Source organism: Castanea sativa, chromosome 5 (genome assembly GCF_040712315.1).
Source record: "Castanea sativa cultivar Marrone di Chiusa Pesio chromosome 5, ASM4071231v1".
NCBI classification, from domain to species: Eukaryota; Viridiplantae; Streptophyta; class Magnoliopsida; order Fagales; family Fagaceae; genus Castanea; species Castanea sativa.
The window spans coordinates 60,330,008-60,352,348 of NC_134017.1; the positions used below are offsets into that span (position 1 = coordinate 60,330,008).

The window sequence follows — 22,341 nt, forward strand, 5'->3', positions numbered from 1 at the left end:
AAAAAATCCAAGAGAAGAGGAATGGGCTTAACTTACTCATGGCTCAAGACTATGATGCTTCCTAAGGTGTAGAGATAAACTAGCTTAGGAAAGAACTGAACGACTTGCTGGATAGTGAAGAGATGTTATGGCATCAGGGGAGCAAAGTTCATTGGTATAAGGAGGGAGACAAAAACACAAATTTTTCCATACTAGAGCTTCGGACAGAAGGAGGAAGAACACAATTATGGGACTATGGAGTGAGGATGGCAGATGGTGTGATGACAAAGAGAGCATCTCAACTATGGCAGTAGCATATTTTCAAAATATTTACACCACAACATCACCAAGTTGTAATGAGGAAATTACTAGGGCCATTCCAATGCGGGTCACTAGTGAAATGAATGAGGAGCTGACTAGACCCTTCACTGGAGAAGAAGTAACAAAGGCCTGAATCAAATTCATCCCACCAAGGCTATAGGTCCCAATGGTATGTCAGTAGTATTTTTTCATAAATATTGGAGCATTGTAAATATTACTAACATGGTTCTTAATGTCCTCAACCACAACCTTCACATGGTAGCAATAAGCAAAACAAATATAGCTCTCATTCCCAAAGCTACACACCCACCAAAATGACTGAGTTTCGGTCAATCAGCCTTTGCAATGTGGCTTATAAGCTCATCTCCAAAACCCTTGCAAACCAACTAAAAGCTATCTTTTCCACTATCATCACTAATAACCAAAGTGTCTTCACCTCAGATAGGCTAATCACAGATAATATATTAATTGCATTTGAACTAATGCACTATCTGAATCACAAATCTGAAGGGAAAGATAACTTCATGTCCATCAAACTCGATATGAGTAAAGTTTTTGATAGGGTTGAATGGGGTTTTTTTAAGGGAGTTATGGAAAGGCTAGGCTTTGATGGGAAGTGGATTTCTCTTATTATGCAATGCATCTCATCTGTTTCCTACTCTGTCATCATTAATGGTGAAGCATATGGCAGTATCATCCCTATCGAAGGCCTTAGATAGGGCGACCCCCTTTCTCCGAGTCTCTTCCTCCTTTGTGCAAAAGGCCTATCAACCCTCATCCACCAAGTAGCCTGTACCCAAGCTTTCCATGGTATATCCATTTGTAGGGGTTGCCCAATCATTACCCACCTATTCTTCGTGGACGATAGCCTTTTATTTTGCAAGGCTAGTGCCCAATAATGTCTAGAGTTGGTTCAGATTCTTAACTCCTACGAAACGGCCTTGGGATAGGAAATTAATGCAGATAAGTCCTCAATTTTATTTAGCCCTAACACTCCCAATGATGTTAAGGAAGAAATCTTAAGCATCTTAGGCCCAATGCAATGCTCCTAACACAGGAAATACCTCAACCTTCCTTCCTTAATTGGTAAATCCAAAAAACAAGTCTTTGCGAGATAAAAGAGAGAGTGAGCAAGAAATTGGCTGGCTAGAAGGAAAAACTCCTTTCCATTGGGGGTAGAGAGATTCTTAGAAAATCAGTTGCTCAAGTGGTGCCAACATACACTATGAGTTGCTTTTAATTGCCAAAAACTATCTGTGATAATCTAGAAAGAATGATGAGAAATTTCTGATGGGGTCATAGAAATCAAGAGACAAAATTGGCGTGGGTGAGCTGGAAGAAATTATGTAAATCAAAGCTTTACGGGGGCATAGGATTTAGAAATCTCCAAGCTTTCAACTTGGCTCTTCTTGCCCAACAAGGATGACGGATCCTATCAAACCCAAACTCCCTAATGGCTCGGGTCTATAGAGCTAAATACTTTTCCCATGATGATATCTTGAGTGCAAAATTAGGAAGCAACCCGAGCTATGCTTGGAGAAGCATTCACAATAGCCTTAAGGTTATTAGAAAGGGCACAAGATGGCGGGTGGGCAATGGAAAGAGAATTCACATTTAGGAAGACAAGTTGCTTCCAACTCCAACTACCCATAAAGTGATCTCCACTTTGAGAGCTTTTAAGGATTTCCCAATGGTCTCATCCCTCATTGCTGAGAATAGCAAATGGTGGAAACCGAACTTAGTGAATTCTCTCTTTCTCCACTTTGAAGTGAATGAAATCCTAGAAATCCCTCTTAGTCACAACCTACCTAAAGGCTCCTAAATCTAGATGGGGAACAAGAAGGGCTCCTTGACAGGTGAAAAGTGCCTATTATGTTGCTAAGGGGTTGATTGATGTAGGTACAGTCGGCGAAAGTTCATCAAACCACCAAGCCTCTCCTTTTTGGAAGAAGATTTGGCAGCTAAATGTTCCTTCAAAAGTTAAAATTTTTGCATGGCAGGTGTGCTTGGATGGCCTGCCAACAATACTCAATCTTCAGTGTAGGGGTTAAATATGAAGGAGAAAATTGGTTTTGTACCTCATACAAAACATATAGTAGAAGCAACAAATAAGGATCTATTTCATTCATGATTGATAACATGTACTATGTAAATTTCAGAATTTAAGAACAAGATAGCGTATCTTAGTGTGGTGAAATTCAAAATGAAAGATTGAAGTACTCAAGAATACTTTTAATCTTCACTCCAATTCCACTTTACGCCCAAGATGTGTGATCTCTCAATTAGTTTTCAAAGGGAGAATGAAAGTGTGTCTCACTCTTACATACACACTATTTCTTACTAATAAAAATTATGTATGTTTCTCCCTTTATAACTAACTGATTATCTAATTGGGCTGGCCTATTGGGCCTTTCCAATTGGACTTTAGTGTGTGGCTTGGAGTAGGACTAAAAGGGACTAATAAGACACTAGCTCTAATAGGCTTTGGGCTTTTCTGTCAACTCTTGACAAGTCCAAAGTTACCATTAATTATATTTAATACCACTATATAAATATAATTGCACTCTAGGCCTTATTTATAAATTATATCCCAAGACTTTATTATACATGCAACACCTTCATAAAATATTCGTAGTCATACAAAGTCATAAATGTAGACTGCCACTTTGAAAATTACTACATCTTAATCCTTGAGTACCCGATTTAATCATTTATGTTATTCATCATATATTTATGAAATCCAATTTCATAAATATATACTTTAGTAACTCCTTACTAAAGTGGTTGGGCCCAATAATCTGAATAACTAAACCCATTAAACTTATCTCAAGGAAATATTTTGTATCACCGTTAAGAGACTATGAATTCCATCTTGAGAATATATGTTCCATCAACACTAAATACGGATTCCCAACATACTGCGGTTTTTACCCTAACTAATAGATCTCACTCCTGATATATCAAAGCAACCTACATCTCATGATCAAGTCCATTATTCTCTCAGAATTTAGAGTTGATGTTAATAGAAGTCGTGAGATTTATTATTCAATTGACAGTCGTTAGGAGAATAATAAATCTCACAACGGTCCAGTTCAATATGTCTTAACTTCTTAAAACATATCAACATACCAACTAGAAGTCTCTACTTCTATGATCAAGACAAATCATCTTAGTTGATATATTATAGTCTTCGCAGATGAAAAGTTCATTTTCATCACCGACTACGAACTACATTTTGAGTTTACAAGGAACTTGTGATTTACATCTTCTGTGACTAAATCACGTAAATCACATACAATGCATCTATGATAATGTCCCATTAGTTTATTTATAGATAGTCTCATATAATTAAACAATTAAATTATTTATGACATGCCAATAAATTGGATTTTAAGGCATAAACCCTAACAAAATACTTACAATTTTTTGTCAAATTTGTGACAAGGATTTGGAATCAATTACCCATGCTCTGCTTCAATGCACCCATGTAAAGAAAACCTAGGCTTGTTGGAATGATTGCCCCGTGGACCTCTCTTCTTCAGCTCATGACTTCATTGGCATCACGACCTAAATTTTGGAGAAAGGGTCTTCCACTAATCTGGACCTCTTCTACATGGCTGCTTGGACTATTTGGGGAAATAGAAATAATGCCATCCACAATGACGCAGGCTGCCCTCCAACACAAGCTTGGGAGATAGCAAAGCGATCTCTAATAGACTTCAACACCTCATGCTCACATGATCACTCCTCTCACCCCGCGGTAAGGACTTATTGGTCTCCTCCCCCACTAGGTTTTCACAAAATTAATGTGGATGGGACAACAACAAATGATGGAGAACATTCTAGCATTGGAGTTATTATCAGAGACCACATCGGAGCCACTATTGGAGCCTTCAACAAACTCCTCCCATCAGCCTTTCCTGCTACCGTCATTGAGGCTTTTGCATTGCATCAGGGAGTTCCTTTTGCTGTAGAAATGGGAACCTCCAGAGCCATATTTGAGTTTGATGCCTTTGATCTTATTCAAGCATTAAACTCAAATGAAAATGGGGGGGAGCTCGGCCACAGTCTCCAGGATATTAGGTCCTTAACTCATGTCTTCAACTGGAGCTCCTTCAGGCATCTGAAAAGGGATGGCAACAGAGCTGCTCATAAGTTAGTTAGGGAAACAAAATTCTCGAGTAAATCCCACATATGGAAGGGGGTCTCACCTCCTTTTATTCAGCAAATTTTAGATGATGACTTAATGTAATACTAGTTTTCTCTAGTTTTTGTTGTAATCCAATTTTAGATTAATGAAATTTCCATATTTCCCCATCAAAAAAAAAAAAAAAAAAAACCACAACTCATTAGCTCAAAATTTGAAGATCTTTTTCAAGTGAAGATTTACATGATGGCTCAATGACATCTAAAAAGGATAAATACTTGGATGACAATGGAACCTTCCATTGATTGAGAGGTTCTTGAAACTCGAAATTGAAGGCAAGATCATTGGACACTACTAATGTGGTCCTCTAGGTGCACTATTTAATTTCTCTAATTTTTGCATGATTGGAGTTTTTAGAATTAATTTTTGCGGGGCTTAGGGCCTGTTTGGATTGAAGGGGAAGGGAGGGAGAGTTGTGGGGAGTAGAGTAGAACTAGCTGAACTAGGTTAATTTTGGGTTAATTCTACTCTACTCTATTCTACTTTCCCTTAATCCAAACGGGCCATTAGAGTCCTCATTTCTTGTGGGCTCGTCTCTGTCTTAAATTAGTAATTAGTGAGATGACCCATGTAGACTAAAGGCTAAAGCCTCCAGCTAGTGGAGGAAAGGCCAGAAACAAGAAGAGGGTTAGGTTGATCATTTCGTTTTTAGGTTCTTTGGCCCAACTGGATTTTTTTGGGGGGAAAATGGATAAAATTTGTCAAGAAAGTTCAAAAAGAAAGAGTTAAATGGCTTGGTATATTACGTACATACATTCTAAAAAGAAAATAATAGAAGACTACGCATTTTAGTTTTACTACAAATCCCACACACACAAAATAAATAAATAAATAAGTTAACATGTATACATATTTTGAAAATTTACCTTTTATATTCTTAACACATATGTTCAATTTCTTACCAATCGATTCATAAACTTATTTTTGAGGTGCAAACATCATTTTGGTCCCTACATTTTGGAGTTACAATCAGTTTGGTCTCTATATTTTGGTAGCAATTAATTTGGTTCATATTATTTTTAACTTACAATTAAATTGATCCTTACTATTAACTTACTAATGAAAAATGTCTGCGTGGCAAATGGTGTGCATCATTGGCGCACAAGTGGCTAAAAAAACAAATTGCTTTTATAAATGCCACATCAACAATTTTATCCTCGTCAAAAAAAAAGAAAAAAGAAAAAAAAAGAAATAAGGGTGGGTTTTTTTAAATTATTTAAAAATATCAAACTTTTCTTGCACTTTCTTGTTAGCCAAACAAAAAACCCCAGAAATACAAAAATAAAAATCAACCCAAAAAATTCATTCATGATCTCGCAATCAAAACTTATCATCATCGCCACAGAACCTTTGAATATGTATTCAGCAGCACAAAGTAGCATATTCTTACTGTAACACAAATAAAACACGCAATCCATGCCACCATGAACACAAATAATCATTCAGTACTCAACAATTTGATTGTAAGTTGAAATTTAAACATTTTATTGATTTTTGGACTATTTGAAAATTTTGCAAGTATAAAAAATATAAGATAAAAATGTAATCGAATGGTGGATACCGTGGATTTATCAAAATTTGCATACAATTAAAAGATAAGTGAAGTTGTCCTCCTATTTAGGCCACACAACTAAATTTATAACCAAATTTTGTTCTTCTATTTGGTAGTATAAGGACAAAAGTGAAACATTTTAAAATATATGAAAGATTTTGAAATAAAGGTCAAAGGTTGAGGACCATATATGCAATTTTAAATATACCATCTTGCTTTTCTTCAATGGTATATAAATGTCTAGTTCTTCTAAGTTCTGCATTTGTATCCTCTCCCTGTCTACACAAATACTTAATGTTATATTCACAACACTGTTGTTCACTTATGAAGTTCATTCGACTAGATTGAAAATTTTGTATGATCTTTGTTTTTTGTTTTACTTTTATTGTTTTCCTTTTAATTTAGATTTGAAAAACCGAAGGTTGAACTTTCAGTATTAATTGTTCTTGAAAATGTAAAAATAGTACAATTAATAAGATTATGAAAGGCACCTACCAACTGCTACTAGACGAAGATGATGAGTGACTAGCAGGCCAATCTTCCCCAATCTTCCAGCATTGTTTTTATCTAAACCACTACATGCATATTGATAGTTCAATGGTAATGGTGGTCCCACATACATGACATGCCAACTCCCAATAAAACTCTCTTGAGCCAGTACAGATAACTTTGTACAGAAAATAAGAGTACGTTGGGCAAAAATTCAAAAATCAGTCTATTTTATTATTTAATTTATTTTTGTTATAATTTATAAAATTTATTGTATTTTTTTATACTATTTATGAGTTTTATTATACTATTTCAGCTAATTTTTACATTTATTTACAGTTTTTTCAATAAAAAAAAACTTTTAATTTTAACAAAATAAACGAATTTCAAACATATCTTAATATATGCTGGCATCAATAAATTATAAAACCCTCTCCAACAACTTTCTCTCAGCAAACAATAATAATAATAATTCTGTCACGTATGTAAGGTAAAACAAAATTCGGAAAATCCTAAGTGCTATTGTTTTTTTGGAGAACGCAAGTTCCAAACCTGTGTTTGAGCAAAGAATTTAATTTATCCTTGCCAATTTTTTTTTTTAAAGTTTATTATGTACAAATTCTTATTATGTATATAAAATATAAAAAGTACTAAAAACCCAATTCAAAATGAAATTTAAAAAGAACTCCCACTTATCGTACTTTGTATAATATGTGTTTTCTTTAATTAAAATTATATAATAGATACAATACGTTTCTCATATAAAAATTTAGGAGAATACTTCAACTTCACTAAACTTTAATACCCTTAATAACAATATAATTGTTTATTATAATCTTTTAGTTCCATGTTTTACCATCTTTCTATTATAATCTTGATTTTTTTTTCTTTAATTTAATTGATTTTTCTAGCATTTGAATTATTGGATCTTAATACTGAGAAAAATAAAAATATAATCGGTTTTTTTTTTTAAGATAGTATAATCAGTTTCTTTCTTTCATGTCATCTACATCACTACATGTCATATAGATTAGATCAATGCATTATTTCCAGCACAATAAATATGAGACAATTCGCATGAAATAATTTTTTTTAATCAAATGTTAAATAAAAAATAAATAAATAAAGCATGTGAAAAGTAGATAATGTAACATGAAACAAAAAACTTTATTTTTAAGGAATCACTCATTAACATGACTTCATCCATCATGATCACATAAATGTAATGTCCTGACTTGAAGACAACAAGGACAGAGACGACTTGAGCCATATTCATATCACCACAGACTTTGATAGCTGGGATGGTATTGGATTGGCCCAAAGTTTTTTCTTTAAAATAGAGTTTTAACTTATAACGTCTGCTTTATAGGTCAAGTTAGGAGATTAAGGAGGCTATGGCTTCCTAACTATTTAAATTTCAAAAATATATAGTAATCAAATCATAAAAAGTACAAATTATTGAACAAATGTAGTTATTGACCTCCTTCAGATTTAAGAATTTAGACCTTTAACTCCTCAATCCTTTTGAATTAGCTCGGAACTCAAGTCTTATACATAGTACAATTATTTGAATTTCGGATAACTCCTAAATAATTTTTTTTTTATTTAGCTCGGTGTCCTGAAATTTTTTTTGGCTCCACCACTACTGTAGTAAATGATTGCTATTTATTCCAAAGTACTTAGGGTCCATTTGGTTGGGAGAATAAAAAAGTGGGAGGATAGAAAAGATTTTAGTTTCTCTCATTTGTGTTTGGTTGAGAGGGTGAAAAAGTAGAAGGATGAAAAACTTTTTTGTTTGATTGAAAATAAAGTTGGTATAAATTTACCATTATGTCCCTATTAAATAAATAAAAAAGTAACACATTATACTTTAAAAAAAATTGTGTACAAATAGACACTTCATTAAAGTAAAAAAAAAAAAAAAATAGCATAAAAAATTAACCTAAAACTGTTTTTTTTTTTTTTTTAAAAGGAACAAAAACAAAAACCAACCAAAATTAATGAGAAAATAAACATATGAGCACCAAAAAATTAAGAAAAAAAAAAAAAAAGAAGAGGAAGAAAGCTAACATGTCCAGACAAAATCAAAGAAAAAGAAGAGAAAAAAAAAAAAGCCAAAGCACGTTAGTAAACAGAAAAAAAGAAAAAAGAAAAAAAAGCCAATCACGTCAGTAAACAGAGGAAACAAATCAAAGGAAAAAAAATGAAGGGAAAAAAAAAAGAAAAAAAGAAGCCAAGCACGTAAACAGAGAAAGAAAACACCAAAGGAAAAGTCACACAAAAAAAAAAAAAAAAAGAAGAAGAAGAAGAAAACCCAGAAACGTTAAAAAATATGGGGCAGTTTTATCTAAATATTTTTACAACTTTTCACTCTAATTTTCTTTCCAATTTGGAGAGATTATATTTTGAAGGGGAGAGAAGAAAACTTGTGGACTCCACTACTTTTCTCTCCCCCTCTCCCTCTCAACCAAACAATAAAAAATGATATTTTCTACCTTATTTTTTTTCCTTATTTTCGATCCCCTTTGTTTTTACTTCAACCAAACGTATCCTAAGTTTAGTAGATTTTGTGCTCAAAAAGTCGAGTCTCCCTCATGAAATTGTTGGATTCAATTGCATGTTGCTTCGAAAAAAGGAAAAAGCCTATGTAAATGTCTACGTACGTAGCCTTCCTCCATCGGTTTGTTTACTGGACCAGAACTCCAGAAGAACTCAATATCATGTACTAGAAAATTCTTGGCTCCTTAAGACTTCCAATGCCCGGTAGCGGCTTTCATTATCCTCACTGGGTTAGGTTTGGAGCCACAATGCCATGTGGTGCCGCCCATTAATGAGTGGCCAATAGAAGAAGAAAAAAGAGACCAAACAAAGTTACAAAGATATTAAAAAAAAAAAAACTAAATATACTACAAATTTTATTATATTATTTGTACCTTTTTCTGAATCCACATAAACTAGGTAAAAGGATCTGATTTTTACCCATATAAAAAGGAGTATCAATTATACGGGTGATTATAAGGGATTGTTGGAGAGTAACTGTTGCTGCACTATGCCGTGTTCTCCCAGGAAACTTTACTGTGGAAGAGACCGAAGCTCTAGCAATTGAGGCGTAGATTCTTCTTGCAAGAGAGTTGGACCTTCAACAGATTATTATTGAATCTGATTCACTATCAGTGGTTAATAGCATTTGGTCCAAGGATTCTAGTGGGGGTTTCGGCCACATTGTCAATGGTATTTTGAGCTCTCTTGATGAGTTTAGCAATTGGCAGATCCGGCACCTGAAAAGGGACTTCAACAAGGTTGCACATGAGCTGGCTAGGTTTGTTAAAACTGATAATGTTAATCAGGTGTGGAGGGGTGTGTCTCCCCTGTTGTGACAAATCTGATACATTTAGACTGCTTATAGCTGAGCTGCTTTCTGTGCATTATTGTAGTTCAGTTGCTGAGTGAAATGGAATTTCTCTTTTCAAAAAAAAAAAATGAGGAATCAAACCCATTCCATTCCATTCCAAATGGCAGAGCGACTGTCACTTAGTCTCACACTATCACCATCAACTCCTGCTCCAACAACCATGGCTGCTTTAAGCTCCACCGCCTCTTCTCGTATCCTCCTCTCCGCTACCGCCGCCTCTAGAGCTAGGCTCTCTTTCTCTTCCTCTCTCAAATGTCTCCGATCCTCTCCTCTCGTCTCTAACCTCTTTCTCAACCAGAAACGATCGCCGATGGTTCGCGTGTCGGAGAGAGGCCTGAGCTCAACTGCTTCGCCGAAATGCGCGGCGGCAGCCGATCCTGACCAGTTGAAGAGTGCTAGAGAAGATATCAAGAAGCTTCTCGACTCCAGTTTCTGCCATCCTATTCTGGTTCGCTTGGGATGGCATGATGCTGGTACTTACAACAAAAACATTCAGGAGTGGCCACAAAGAGGTGGAGCTAATGGAAGTTTAAGATTTGAAATTGAGCTGAAACATGCAGCCAATGCTGGTCTTGTGAATGCATTGAAACTTCTTCAGCCTATCAAAAATAAATAAATAAATAAAGGGGCTTTGGTTTTGTCCATATAAAGGGAAGTCCCCACTTCTCTTTGCACGACATGAAAATTTAGTGACTTTGATCACTATATTACAGTGAGACACTTTTCATTCATTCAATTCATTGTCAGGTTGTTTCTCAAAAAATTTTAAAAAAAAACTTTGTCAGGTTTATCTTTTTAATAAGTATTATTATTATTATTATTATTTAGAAGTATTGTTTGTTATTAATGTTATATATAATTATATTTTAAAAAAAATTATAATCAAAATCAAGCATTCAAGCCCACATGTTATTTCAGATTGATTGGGCTACATTTTTCTTAGTTGTATATACTACATACCAGAGTTTATAGTTGACTTTATGGTAGTCACAAAAAAAAAAAAATGTAGTGTGTACAATTAGGTCTTTTTACTCTTTTTTTCTTCTTCTTATATTAGATTTTATGTACTATGTTAACAGAAAAAGTATTTCTACTATGTACTTAGGAAATATAAAGTATTTGTATTATGCTTAAAATCTTACTTTAATTTATGTTATTTAGGTTTTGGAAAATTAAATAAGTAAATTTTTTAATATTTATCATTTTCTATTAAATTAAATTTCATGCATGACCTTGACATGTGATTCTATTTACAAAACTAATCTTGAATTTGCTAGTGTTAATTCACTGAGTAATGTATTGAAATTTTTTTCATTTATGCATATTGAGACTGTTAGATACTTCTATTGTTAAGTGAAGTTTCAAAATCAAGTGACGGTGCCCTTCACTTGAAAATTTATTATATTCCAGCCATTATAATTTTTTAATATAGATAACAATATTTATTCTGAGAGTACATGTGGTCAAAATGAGAGTTTATAGCCAACTCCAAAAAAAAATTGTGACTAACACTTTGTTGTTGTTGTTATTGTTGTAGATAACTTTTCTTTTATTTGTAAATATGTCTTTAATTATAAATTTCTACTATAAAACGTGCATCTGGATATGAAAAACTTAAAAAAAAAAAAAAAGTTGAAAATTTAGATAGAAAATTTAGATATGAATCTCACAAATAGGCAACAAATTCTTGTTGAAGCTGTATATTAGTGTCTTATTCAAAACTTTTATTTTACTATTTTCCTTTGATTTTAATGCATTAATTTAATAGTTTATGTAATGTATATAATACTCTTATATTTGGTTTCATATGCAGGTTGAAGAACTACAAATGTATACGCCAATTGAAGGTTTTTTTTTTTTGTGTGGTAGTTTTTGCTTCTGAAAGTAAGAGTTCAGCTGGTTAGTGAAAGGTTGAAAATTCTTGTTGAAGCTGAAAGGTTGATGGAAATAAAGATCAAATTACTAAGAATTGAACTAGAATTACATTAAAATAAGAATCCAAGTTAGAATTACAAACAAAACTAGAGAAACAAAGACAAACTCTTTTGTCTAAATCTAAAACTAAGATAAAATTTCATTAAAAACTAATTCTTCTCTTATTCACAACTCTAGAGTACCAGAGCTGGAGTCAATTAAGCGTACCTTGGTTTGTGAGGGTTTTGAGGTTTTTATAGTAGCGTAGAGTTGACATCTGTTTCTCGACGAAGAGGGTTTTTCCTTGTAGGAAAGATCTTCTTTAATAAGCATATATCACAAGATGCTTTTCTTGTAGGGATTCTCTTGATTAGGGTTAGCCGTAGGTCACAAGATATTTCCTTATATACATATTCTTCGGGGCCAATTATAGTCATACTATACCCGTCACTATTTCCTTTCTTGCCTTCAACTTTCTCTCCGTCAACTTCTCATCCCGTCCAAGCACAGATGCCATCAGGTAGTGGCATGAAGTCATCAGCTTTGAGACTAACAACTTCATCTTGCATAAAGTCGTCAGCATGAATAATAGAGTTGACGGGTTCTTGGAGACCAGCAGCTTCTTTTATTTTTCCAATTAAAAATTACCCCTATCCATGTCTAAATGAAAGAAAAATCATCAAATCTCTCTCTCACTCTCTCTCTCTCTCTCTCTCTCATTGATGAAACAATAAGACCTCTCTTAGTTTTTATTTTCCTCTGGTGAAATGATGAATAATGGGCTACTCGAATTCGCATATCGCACCATTACTCAATATTATCTGTAAAACACCCCGGTGCTATTGTGATCTATGATCGATACTTTTCAATGTATAAGTACGTATTTTATAGGTGTGTGATGAGAACTTCAATATTGTATGTTTATTATATAAAGATCGAAGTTATGCATGAGACTATTCCTCAATTTTATAGATGAGAAAGTATATATGGTCATATGTTGAAAAGGGATGGAACAACGGATTTATTGAGAGCATTCATTGTTTTAGTATTTTAAGTATTTTTCACATGATCGTGAATTTCCATGAATTCTAACAATGTTTATGAATCCTTAAGATTATGTGCAAATTTTACATGTAAAAGTCACCATAGACCTAATTTTTGTAGTTCTTTGATTCACATTATGTAACGTTTTTTGAGTCAAATTATTATTATTATTATTTTATTGTATACGGAACTCCCCAGAGCCAAAGACTATTAGTATGTCCTTTTAAAAAAAAATAAAAAACACTCCCAGTGCAGCCCATAGAAAAGCACAACCCAATTTGGCCCTTAGGAGTTTGGGACAGGCGAGGTTGTTTCAGTTTCAACCTTCAACTCCTATTTTAAGTTCCCTCTAAATAAAATAATAAAAAAATCTTCTACTTTAAGTTTTAGCACAAAATTAGGAAAAAAATAAAAACTAGAGCCATCCATTTCCTAATTTTTTTCGTAACTTATTGAGATGATATATTATAATTAATACAACATCACTTTTACCACATAATCATAAACATTACTTTTATGTGATTTCTAATTAGTTGAACTGATAAATTTTATTATGATCAAATAAAACATCCATGATTTGATCCTTGCCTATAAAAAAAAAAAAAATCTAATTTATATCTTGGCTTATCTCTTAAAAAAAACACCATTACTTTTATAATCTGCCTCTTGTTAATTATAAAAAATGTTATGAATCTTTTTTTTACCAAGTAAAAAAGAAAAAGAAAAAAGAGGGACTATCCTTAAATTAAAAAGTAAAAAATAAAAAATTGTGCGGTGGGATTGGTCAGTTTTCCTTCCCTCCAAGATTGGTCCGTTGGTTAATCACTTGTAAATCTAGCGGTACAAATTTATCTAAAATTTTGTTATGCGGTAACTTAGGTGGAGTTTGGATAGGCGTTTCTGCGTCCGCGTTTTGGTTTTTTTTTTTTTTTTTTTTTTTTTCTTCCTCCAGCCGCAAGTGTTGACCCAATTTTCTGTGAACAGTGCATTCGTGCACTGTTCACGGACCCACAAATTTCACTTTTCAGCAATTTTTTCATTAAAAATGGGTCCCACGGTACTATTCACACATTTTAAAATTATTTTGCTACAGTATTTTCAGTTTTCAGTTTTCAGTTTTCAGCAATAAGTTCTATCCAAACGGACCCTTATAAGTGGTGAAATAGTAAAATCATTGGCCCACGTAAGTTAATTTTTACCACTAATAAGTAGCCTCCTAGCAAAATTGTGGTAAATTTGTGATACTGCACCTAATAGAATCAGTTTTCCAAAAGAACCCAAAACTAAAAACCACATATTTATACGCCCCCAAACACTCCTAAAAATAAAAAGTCTTTATCCTTCTCCACCATCCATTTCCCAATTCCCAAGTCCCAACCAAAAAGCACCAGAAATCCATTTCTCCAACGCTCTCTACAAATTTCAACGTCCAAATTCCCAAAACAACAAGAGTTAAGAGAAACAATGAGAGAAATCCTACACATCCAGGGCGGTCAGTGTGGCAACCAGATCGGAGCCAAGTTCTGGGAGGTGATCTGCGACGAGCACGGCATTGACCCCACCGGAAAATACAACGGCGACTCCGAGCTCCAGCTCGAGCGAATCAATGTCTATTACAACGAGGCCAGTGGTGGTCGCTTCGTCCCGCGTGCGGTCCTCATGGATCTCGAGCCGGGCACCATGGACTCCGTCCGATCCGGCCCCTTCGGCCAGATCTTCCGCCCCGATAACTTCGTTTTCGGCCAATCGGGTGCCGGAAACAACTGGGCTAAGGGCCATTACACCGAGGGTGCCGAGCTTATTGATTCCGTTCTCGATGTTGTGAGAAAAGAAGCTGAGAATTGCGATTGCTTGCAGGGTACGCTATTGGTTTTTTTGATCTGGGTTTTGGTTTTGTAGGAGTATTTCAATTATGGGTTTTTTTTTTTTTGTTTGATCATGTGGTTTTTGGATTCTAGATTGATAAAGCTTTGGTCTTTTTCTCATATCTCAATTACCCAATTGCGGTTTTGGTGTCTGTTCATCAAATTTCCTTTCTTTCATTGTGGTTGTTGTGAAATGTATTATCCTTGCCTTCAAATGGTTTTGATTTGTTTCTTATCTCTTTATTGAATTAATTGGTAGCATTAGAAAACCTTTTTTTAAAAATAGATATGACAAATTATTTTATGGCGTCCGTTTTATGATGATTTGGCTTTTCATGTGGGCAGGGTTCGAATTAGGAATCCAATCTTAATGTTTTTCTTGATTCAATTGTGCTATTTGCTCATGGATTTAAGGCCTCTATCTGGGGCCCTTTTCTTTTAATTGCTGAATAGTCCTGTTCCTGAGAATTTGCAATGTTGTTTGAAGGAAAATATATATTGGTAGTTAATATGCTATATTCGTGTTATGTTGTGTGGTCTATAGACTTCGTTGAGATAGCCTTGGCTCCCATTTTCTTGGATAGGCTGATCCCCGGCCTTGAACTTGAGCCTGTCACTTTTGGTGTAAGGCACTTGCGATCGCTCTGAGGCCCAACCTCTTAATGTGGATGATCAAGGAAATAATTTTAACATGGTTCTTTCCAAAATCTTGTTAGACGTTTTTAGTAGATAATTAGTAGTGTTAATAATATGGTACAAGAAATGCATTATATTCTAATAGTATCTACCTTTTATGGCTTGACAAAGTTGTATTGTAAATGCCTCATTCTTTTAAACATTTATCTAATATATAACTTGTTGAAGAACAAAGTTTTGCTATTATGTGATTGTTGTCTTCTTTTATGCTGTGAACATGATGTTCTAGTACTCAAAAAAAGTTTTCTGTAATTGGATTGCTATTGTCTTCTATGTTTCCAGGACATAAGGAAACTATATTGCTTGAAATGTAAATGGTGCTTATATATTGCCATCAGATGTTGTGGTGTTCTTTTTCATGCTTTTTTTTATTACTTTTACAGTCAATCATGTGAAAAAATCTCTTTCTTTTACCTAAAGCTTAATAATGCTATACCATTGCAGTATTCTAAATTTAAATGTTTTTATGCAGGATTTCAAGTTTGTCATTCTTTGGGTGGAGGAACAGGCTCTGGCATGGGGACACTTCTTATTTCCAAGATTCGGGAGGAGTACCCAGATCGCATGATGCTGACATTTTCTGTTTTTCCTTCGCCAAAGGTGTCCGACACGGTTGTCGAACCTTACAATGCCACCCTTTCTGTGCATCAGCTTGTTGAGAATGCTGATGAATGCATGGTCCTCGACAATGAGGCCCTTTACGACATCTGCTTCCGTACTCTGAAGCTTGCCACCCCTACTTGTAAGTCCAAAATATAGTTCTCTAGATTTTGAAACATATTGTAGACTTACATTGAAAATTAGTTATTGCTACAATTATGTGTGTATTAAAGAAACAATGAGGCAGAAAATAATATGATAATGTCATTTATTATTTATCTAGATCAGTATCAGTGGTTATCAATAATTATTTATTAATGTGTGTATATATATATATATATATCATTGTTTATCTGTAATTGGTGAAGGTTATGTTCAAGTTTTAAGTAGGTTGCTTTTAAGCTTCTATTATTACTAGTTAATCTTTTATGATCAGTTGTTGTCACTAATTTTCAGTGGTTATCAGTAATTGTTAAATATTATGCTTAAGTTTGAAGTAGGTTGTTTTTTAAGTTTCTTTTCATTGCTAGTTAATCTTTTATGATTAGTTGTCACTAATCTTTCTCCCTACCTACCTACCTAGTTCCTAGCTAGCTATCTGTTGCTTACAATGACAGATTCTTTCTGTATACGACTGAAACATTTGATGACCTGTGTTTGCTTTATCGTTGTTTTTTCAATTATTAGAAAAAATTCATTGGTTTTTTCAATAATTAGAAAACATTTATGACTGTGATTTATGTATAAGAGCATGGCTGATCCTTGACCTGTATATACTCTGTTGTGTTCTGTTGTCCAATAACAGTTGGTGATCTCAATCACCTCATATCTGCTACCATGAGTGGTGTCACATGCTGTCTTCGGTTCCCAGGACAGCTGAACTCTGACCTTAGGAAGCTTGCAGTCAATCTCATCCCATTCCCACGTCTCCATTTCTTTATGGTTGGGTTTGCACCTTTAACATCTAGAGGATCACAGCAGTACCGTGCCCTTACAGTGCCTGAATTGACCCAGCAAATGTGGGATGCCAAAAACATGATGTGTGCTGCTGATCCACGCCATGGTCGTTACTTAACTGCTTCTGCCATGTTCCGCGGTAAGATGAGTACCAAAGAAGTTGATGAACAGATGATCAATGTCCAGAACAAAAACTCATCCTACTTTGTTGAGTGGATACCCAACAATGTTAAGTCTAGTGTGTGTGACATCCCACCCAAGGGTCTGAAGATGGCATCCACATTCATTGGGAATTCAACTTCAATCCAGGAGATGTTCCGGAGGGTTAGTGAGCAGTTTACCGCTATGTTCAGGCGCAAGGCTTTCTTGCATTGGTACACCGGTGAAGGGATGGATGAGATGGAGTTCACTGAGGCTGAGAGTAACATGAATGATCTGGTGGCTGAGTATCAGCAATACCAGGATGCTACTGCTGATGAAGAGGAGGAGTTTGAGGAGGAAGAAGAGGAGGTTGCTGCTTGATCTATTCTTGTAATATTTCAGTTTGCCAGAAATTATTATGTTGTTGGCTTACTTTAAGTGAGTGATTATGATGTTTGTCAGCGAGCAGTCAAGTTAGATTGACATGTTGATCTGTATGGTTTGTGGGCCTTGTATAAGAGATGGGTTTTGGTGACAAAGCTTTTTGTCTTTAATTTGAAAAATTTATGGAGGGTTTGTATTGATTAGGTAGTTGTATGACATGATGCCGGTATATTGATGGTGTCTTCGTTATAAATATATAGTTCTTGACTATTTTGTGGATTAAAGTTATCCTCTTGCAATGTCGTTTATCTAGTACAACATTATAAAATTGTCAATTGTAATACTTAGTAAACCTACAATTGGTTATTTCTCTGCTTCAAACGAATCGTGATTAAAACTTGATTGAAGAGAATTTCAGCTACAAACTTATAGGATTAAAATGACAAAATACTAAAATGATGTAATTCATTAAACTTAAAAGGGTGTAATTGTATTTTAGTCTGAATGGTTTTATATTTTTACTGATGTGGTGTCTTTTAATGGAACCGACTGAGATAATTAGTTTAGGTCTGTGGAAGGACTGTAAAAACTGATGCAAATTTGAGGGTACAAAATCCAAAGTTTTAAACTTTACAAAAGGCCTCCCTTTCCCAAAAAGAAAAACTGACGTTGATCAACATGGTGGTTTGAGATTTTTTTTATTGATTTATTTAGCTGACTAAGGTAGGTAAATGAGCAAATGAACAACTGATAATGTTATAGCCACAAATTATTTTACAATATTTTTACAAACTGTTAATATGGCTAATTCTTTCTAGTTCTCATTTGAGGCCATCACTAACATTAATTCTTTGCTTACCAAAAACCATTAACTAGTATAACGACTCACTACATTAATAATTTGTAAAAAAATATTGTAAAATAGTTCGTATCCCAATTCTTGTTTTTAGGACTTCTTGCTTTAACTTGTCCTTTTGGTTTGGCCTCTTATCTTAGTCCACTTCAGGATTTTTGTGTGGCAAACAAAAATAGCACAGGCCCTCATAATCTTCCCTCACCTCTCTTTTTTCTCCTCCTTCTAGACTTCTTAGGATAACTCTACCATCAAATTTCCACAATTTAAACTGTTGATTGGATTTTACTATGTCATTAACATTTAAACAAAAGTCACATTATTAATTTGGTATCTTCTTAAATTATTGATAACATGGTAATATCAAATTTACACATTTCAAAATAGACAAACATTTCTTTTCTTTCTTTTTGAATGCGCTAGATAGGCATTACAATTGTGGCTGAATTTCTTAATCTATGGGTCATGGTGCTTCTTGATAGTTATTTTAGTGTAAGACCTCCTTAGAAAAATGGTTTTTCCTAATTTATGCCAAGCATATAGATAGAGTATCAAACTAAGGAGCAATAATCCTTAAAATATTTTAGAACGAACATTTGTATGTGGCTTTAGTAGTCAAAATAGCATGAAACTTGAAAAAGAGTTTTATTTTCCTAAAATTGGTTCGTCTTAATGGGATAAAATATGAAATTGTATATTCCAAATCGATTAGTCAATGAAAAACTGTTTTTTGACTAATCTTTCCAGTTTATTGATTTCATCTTAATCTCATTTTATTCACATTTTGTTTATAGGTTGTGAAATATCCAATGTTAAAGATCTACATGGTGATAATATGCTTGATTTATTGCTTTCACATTTGATACGACTTTCAATTTTAGTTCTAATATCGCATGAGCCACTCAAAGAATTATGAGGATCAGCCATGTTATAACTATTTTGTGTGTGGGCTTTATTGAGTTAAGCCCAAGCGTAATGACGTTAATGGGTGGCACCACATTGGTTTGTGCCTCCAAAGTCCAAACCCAATGACCTTAATGAATGCCGCTATCGATTGAGGAAGGCCACTCAAAACCTCACATTTATATGGGCTATTGAATCCAATAATTTCATCAGGAAGCCTAGGGGTTAGATGCAAAAAAAGTAAAACAAATACAAGCAATAATCATCTTCAAGAAAGAATAAATCCTCATGAGTCATGCTTAATGGAAAACCTCTAATTTATTAGCCTTCTTGAGGTGTCATAATCAAATGATTAAAAAATGAAAGGTCAAGATGTTAAGTAGGATTACGATAATAAAATTTTTTGAATCTCCAAACTAACCAATCAAGTTAGATGGATATATATATATATATGAGATTTTTCCAACCCAAAAATTCAATTGTCAGGTTTGAAACTATACACCCCATGGAGAGGTAGAGGAGTTGGTCTGAGATCTGGATTGCAAAGTAGTCCATGTCCAATAGCATTTGATGCTATTAGAGCATCCACAACAGATGTGGTATAAAAAATGTCATTTTGCCACATCAAAACCTTACTTTATTATTTTACCACATCATTTTACAACATCCCATTTATCAGATGTTTTATCATTCAATTCTATACATTAAAATAATATTTACTACACATTAAAATAATATATTATCTGCCCCTATCATCACTGTCAACAACATCAACAGCACATCCGCCACTGCCACAACAACGGCCACCAACAGCAACAATACCAATTAGCCACCGCCGACACAAACCCACATCCACCAACGCCACCTTAAAAAAAAACACACACACACACACGCACACAAATCCCAAAATCCACCAACCACCGCTCAAATTAGCCAACCATGAGATCGGAGAGACCTAAACGACTTGGCCAGCGAGACAGCGGCAAGCGAGATCGAGCAAAGTTTGACAAAGGCGAGATCAAAATCGAGGTGAGAACGACGTCATCCCATTTGTCGTGTTTGGTTATGTCACCGAGGCGAGAACGACGCTGTCCCATATGTGTGTTGGAGTTTCCATTTGCCTAAGATCGAGACCGGGTTTGTGTTGTTTCAGATTAAGAAATTCAGTTTCCTTTTTCGGTTTGGGGTTTTTGATTGTTGTGGGGTTTATTGCAAGAGGGTTTGTGATTTGGGAAATTCCACGTTGTTACTTCAATCTTGGTGAGGAGAGAGAGACAGATTGTGATCTAAAGAGGAAAAGGAAGACTAGAAGAGGAGTTGGGAATCTGATTTGAAGAGGAAAGAACACCAGTTGGGAGAGAGAGAGACATATTGTGAGGAGAGGGAAAAAATCAATTAAAGAAGTGAGAGGAGAGAGAAAGATGAATAAAAATAATAATAAACATTATGCCATTTGGTGTCCATACTGTGCCAAAATTGTAAGGGTATTGTTCAATATTACAAAAGTTTGACACATTTAACACATTTGATAAATCTCCATTTTTGGTGTTTGATGTGCCAAATGTGCCATATTATAGCATTTAGCACATATACTACATCTGCTATGGATGCTCTATAGTTGTGTCAACATTAAGTGCGAAGGAGAGTAGGGATGTACTTGGTATGAAAATCCACATTAGCTTTTAAATTGAAAATGAAAGCCTTGTGACTTGGTTTCTGTCCCTAGGATGAAAGGAGTACTAGAAGGAAGATGAAAATTTTCAAATAATTTAATCGAGAAAGAGGAATGAAAAAATGATATAATTTATACAAGTTTTCACAAGGTTATATGAATTGTATATGTAATTTAAAAAAAAAATCAAATGAAGTTACAATGATGGGTTAAAAAACATTAAAAACCATTACCACAAATCATTAGGATAGTCCCAAATAGTGTCAAACTGTTGCAACAAAGTCAAACCTATATAACTTAATTTATTGTGGCGATATGTTGGACATCTCAAATTAAAAAAAAAAAAAAAAAAAAAGCCATTAAGTGAAAAAGGATTAATTTATTCGAGGAAAGCTTGCTTCAATTAAAGTGGAGCTATTATTAAAATAAGGAATAATAATTAATTAATGTTTCTCAAAAAAAAATTAATTAATGGGATTTTGTGTGAATGTGCACATATGTATGTTAAAAATTGTCTACAATTCCTATTGATATTTGTTTGGTGAAAAAGGAAATTGTATTTCTTGTCAAAGAAGTAATCAATTTTTCTCTTGAAATTATCTATAACTTCTAGTCTAATGTTTAAACATATGTTGAACTCCAAATTAATTTTTCTCAACTTTACTTTTTATAATTTTCTATTTATTATATGAAAAAGGATTTATCATATGAGAAAGGAGGATGTTTAAAAAACAAAATTTAGTGTAGAATTAGTGTTTACCTTCAAAAAATATTGTTATTCATAGTTTTATTAACATATATGTATAAAATGTTTGTATTGGGTTTACTCCAAAAGTAGAAGGGCATCATCATCTTGAATGGGAGGCCTTCAACCTTCTTCGCCATCATAACTTTAAGCCTTCCCTTTGGTATCCTACATAAAAGTGCCCACTTTGAAGTGGATGTGGCATACATCATTGATGAAGTCCACGAAAAAAACTACAACCAAAATAAAGTTAATATATTTGAATCCATTGTTGACATTACCTTCTTATATACTAAATTTGAAAATCGGGTAAACTATTTTTTTGGTATATATAGAATACCAAGTAAACTGTGAAGATTTACGATAGCAAAGGTTAGAGATAAGAAAAGTCTAACCCAAAATGATTTACTAACAATGATATCACAAATATGCTTTAACAACCAAAATCTGTGATCCAAGCTACATTAAATGAAATCTTTTATTACTTGCTTCAAGATGCAAACATACCTATTAATTGGGAACGTGGGTTATTCTACTATTTTTATTCAAAATCTTGAACCATGACAAGCAACCAGTCAGAGATTGTATCCAGACTTGGTATTTTGTT

General features: G+C 34.0%; 3 protein-coding genes across 3 annotated transcripts; all 3 read left to right on the top strand.

The window, feature by feature from the left end:
- Positions 1-3,913: 3,913 nt before the first annotated feature.
- On the top strand, positions 3,914-9,998 carry LOC142635543 (uncharacterized). The gene is made up of 3 exons (XM_075809681.1): positions 3,914-4,481; positions 9,723-9,867; positions 9,983-9,998. The coding sequence occupies exons 1-3, from the start codon at positions 3,914-3,916 to the stop codon at positions 9,996-9,998; spliced, it is 729 nt and encodes a 242-aa protein (XP_075665796.1).
- A 62-nt stretch (positions 9,999-10,060) lies between these two features.
- On the top strand, positions 10,061-10,576 carry LOC142637396 (L-ascorbate peroxidase S, chloroplastic/mitochondrial-like). Its single transcript, XM_075811672.1, has one exon. It carries the CDS (start codon positions 10,061-10,063, stop codon positions 10,574-10,576), a length of 516 nt encoding a protein of 171 aa, XP_075667787.1.
- A 3,667-nt stretch (positions 10,577-14,243) lies between these two features.
- On the top strand, positions 14,244-17,845 carry LOC142636151 (tubulin beta-1 chain). Its single transcript, XM_075810258.1, has 3 exons — positions 14,244-14,776; positions 15,952-16,221; positions 16,885-17,845. The coding sequence occupies exons 1-3, from the start codon at positions 14,383-14,385 to the stop codon at positions 17,556-17,558; spliced, it is 1,338 nt and encodes a 445-aa protein (XP_075666373.1). The 5' UTR covers positions 14,244-14,382; the 3' UTR covers positions 17,559-17,845.
- Positions 17,846-22,341: the final 4,496 nt, after the last annotated feature.

Excerpts from the sequence above, each read along its gene's own strand:
- LOC142635543 (XM_075809681.1), top strand. The coding sequence starts at position 3,914 with ATGGCTGCTTGGACTATTTGGGGAAATAGAAATAATGCCATCCACAAT. Across the intron at positions 4,482-9,722 it reads TAGGGAAACAAAATTCTCGA|TGGTTAATAGCATTTGGTCC; the intron begins GTAAATCCCACA and ends ATTCACTATCAG.
- LOC142637396 (XM_075811672.1), top strand. The coding sequence starts at position 10,061 with ATGGCAGAGCGACTGTCACTTAGTCTCACACTATCACCATCAACTCCT.
- LOC142636151 (XM_075810258.1), top strand. The coding sequence starts at position 14,383 with ATGAGAGAAATCCTACACATCCAGGGCGGTCAGTGTGGCAACCAGATC. Across the intron at positions 14,777-15,951 it reads GAATTGCGATTGCTTGCAGG|GATTTCAAGTTTGTCATTCT; the intron begins GTACGCTATTGG and ends GTTTTTATGCAG. Across the intron at positions 16,222-16,884 it reads GAAGCTTGCCACCCCTACTT|TTGGTGATCTCAATCACCTC; the intron begins GTAAGTCCAAAA and ends GTCCAATAACAG.